This window comes from Wasmannia auropunctata, unplaced genomic scaffold (genome assembly GCF_000956235.1).
Source record: "Wasmannia auropunctata unplaced genomic scaffold, wasmannia.A_1.0 LD334767.1, whole genome shotgun sequence".
In the NCBI taxonomy this organism is placed as follows: Eukaryota; Metazoa; Arthropoda; class Insecta; order Hymenoptera; family Formicidae; genus Wasmannia; species Wasmannia auropunctata.
Window position 1 is genome coordinate 1 of NW_012028123.1, and position 2,855 is coordinate 2,855.

The window sequence follows — 2,855 nt, forward strand, 5'->3', positions numbered from 1 at the left end:
TATTAAAAGTAACTGAAAAGTATAACAATTTGTTACTTTTTGAGTAACTGTAACATGTTACTTTTCAGAGTTGGTAACTTGTAACGGTAACTAGTTACTTTTTGAGAGACAAAAACTGTAACTGTAATTAGTTACTTTTACAAAGTAACTTTCCCAACCCTGGTTACACATAGCAACAACTTCGAATTATATAAGCAGCGACAATAGAAGTTCGACTTATAGAGGTGAACTTCGACTTGTAGAGGTCTGGCAACTTTAAATTCGAGTTGCAGAGATACAAATAATCCATCTAAATACCAAGACAAATAATTCAAGTTAAGGTAAGTTTCATTTCGATTTATAGAGGTTTTCCGCAGTGGAGCGGAAGGGAATAAACAAAATTTTCGTGTTATAAAGGTTTTCGAATTGCCCTGCTTAAAAGATCCGATAGATAATGATAGAAATAGATTTAAACTTTATTGAAATTTTATCTAATTTTGTAGTAAAATTATCGTTTCTATCGGACTCACATTTGAGCTGTTAATATCTATTTCTATCTTTTTTTTAATAGTATATCTTACTTAAACATTAAATAAGGGAAGGAGGGAGGGACAAATAGTGACAGGCGGCAAATAGTGTTATTTTAAATTTTTCCTTTTTCCTGGGTCTATTTTACCACTACTCGTTAATAGAAAAACAGTTCTCAAGCATTTAATTATCTTCTGAAAAAGCCGTGAAAATCAAAAGCCAATTATAGCTAGCGGAGAAGTTTAAAATTTTGCATTTGTAAAATGAGGTAAAACCTGGATCTTTTTTTGATATTTGAAATTATATTTTCTTAATTGCTAAATCGTTGAAATGAGATCTAACTTATTCTATGTCATATAGTATTTTTTTCCTCTATTTTGATATAATTCCTATGCTTGTATATTAATTTTATTTCTCTCAGTAAAGTTTTAAAGGAAAAAGTAGCTCCTGGAGCAAATAATGACAATTTTTAGTTGGATAAATAACTTTTGACAAGTCAAAAAGCTTTTTTAATATTTAAATATGATTTTTCTCATTCATTTGGGATAATATGAGATTAGTTACAAGGCAAGATCCAGAATAAATTTTATTTTCAATAAGAAATACTAGCAAATAAAGTTACTACTATTATTTATTAATAAATAAAAATTTACATATGGCAGAGCATAGAAATTAATATAAATTACCTTATCTAATCAAAATGTCAAAAGAAAGATCGATTAGGAGTTAAGAATTATGTATTTTGTAATTGTCCTATAGGGTGGGACAAATAGTGACAAATGTAGGTTTCAGTTTTTATGAAAATCTAGCACGTATACATGACTTATGGAAACTCTAATTAAGTTTTTAGTATATTTGAAAGTGGAAAGTACTCTTTTAGTGAAAAATCATATCTTGTAAACTTGAAATTAGCTCGTAGGGGAGAGAGGAAAAAATCTGTCACTATTTGCCCCTCCTTCCCTTACTCTTAAATACAAATTTGAACGTGTATGTTTTTATTATATAATTATTATCAAGTTATCTAATTCAAACTGAGAGAAAATTATGATTTGTTACATATTTTATTATATTTGTAAGAAATATTAAAATTATTTATATACATATAAACGACACAAAATCCCTAATATTAAAATATTACATAATAAATCATGCATAAACTGTACAAAAACATTGTATGATAATATCAATTTTGACTATAAATATGGTCAAAGATAAACATTACTTAAAATGTCTTTTAAATTATATATTAAATATAATATAATAAATAAAATATATATAATAAATAAGTAAAAAAAAAAGATAAATCTGATATTTACGAATCAAAAACACGATAAAATTTCATATAGGTTTCTTCTTATCTAATTCTATCGGATCTTTTACAGAGCATGTAGAGGTTCGAGTTATCAAGGTTCGACTATATTCAAAAATATGTTCATAAATTTTTGAACTCATAGAAATCGGACGCGCGCGCTGACAAAATATACGATATAATTCGCCGGGGGAGTTAGTGATTTCTCATCTTTCAACGTCAGCCGCTAACGCGCGCTCGTACGCGCTGCTGCCATAATCCATCGAAATTGCGACGGAAATATTGCTGATCGTGTATCTATGCGGTGTGCATCGTTAGGAAAGTAGAACCGGGAGAGAAATGGCACCTCGGTGAATCTTCCGCCTCCGATCCCTTCGCCCTTTTTTTGCACCGCGCGTATCTCGCCTATACGTATACCCACCTAACGGGAAATGGTCTGTGTGCAACTTTTTGCGCGCCGCATATCTTTCCACCTACACATACCTGGAGGGAATGGCCCGTGCAGAAAACCGCCCATAGGAAGCCAATTTTCCAGACCCTGGACACCACCCCGCAGCCGGCCACCAGGCCGACGATCAGGCTGACCTTCAGGAAGAGCGTCAGCTGCAACGCCCGCCGCCTCTTCATCTTCTCCCGCTGCTTTATCTCGAGTTGCATGCTGCATGTGTACCTGCGTGTGTATATAACGAGCACGACTTACGCGATGCGTGACGTAACCCCTGAACCCCGGGAAAAGGGGGACTGCAACTTTCGCGGGCCGCGCGATAGTTCGCGGGAGAGCAAAGTTTTGAAATTACGAGGATGAAAATGTACGAGTCATCCTAAGTGTAATAAACTGTACGCAGTCCACGAGTTTTGCACGCAGAAGAGCGCAGTGAAATGTTAAAATGTTATATGCGCGTGTAGGCAGAGCTGGGCAAAATACATCATTAAATATTTAAAATATATTATAAAATACAAAATACTAGCAATCTTACAAGGGACCCTCACAAACTGCACAATAGCTGTCTCTTATACACATCTCTGAGCGGGCTGGCAA

General features: G+C 33.8%; 1 protein-coding gene across 1 annotated transcript in view; it reads right to left on the reverse strand.

Annotated features, from left to right (window-relative positions):
• Nucleotides 1-2,299: 2,299 nt before the first annotated feature.
• LOC105458018 overlaps nt 2,300-2,855 on the reverse strand; it is a gene marked incomplete at both ends in the record, with an annotated part of 7,408 nt that continues 6,852 nt past the window's right edge. The window contains one exon of the mRNA XM_011703032.1: nt 2,300-2,486. Within this exon, the coding sequence (XP_011701334.1) occupies nt 2,300-2,486 (187 nt within the window). The remainder of the gene's footprint in view (nt 2,487-2,855) is intronic.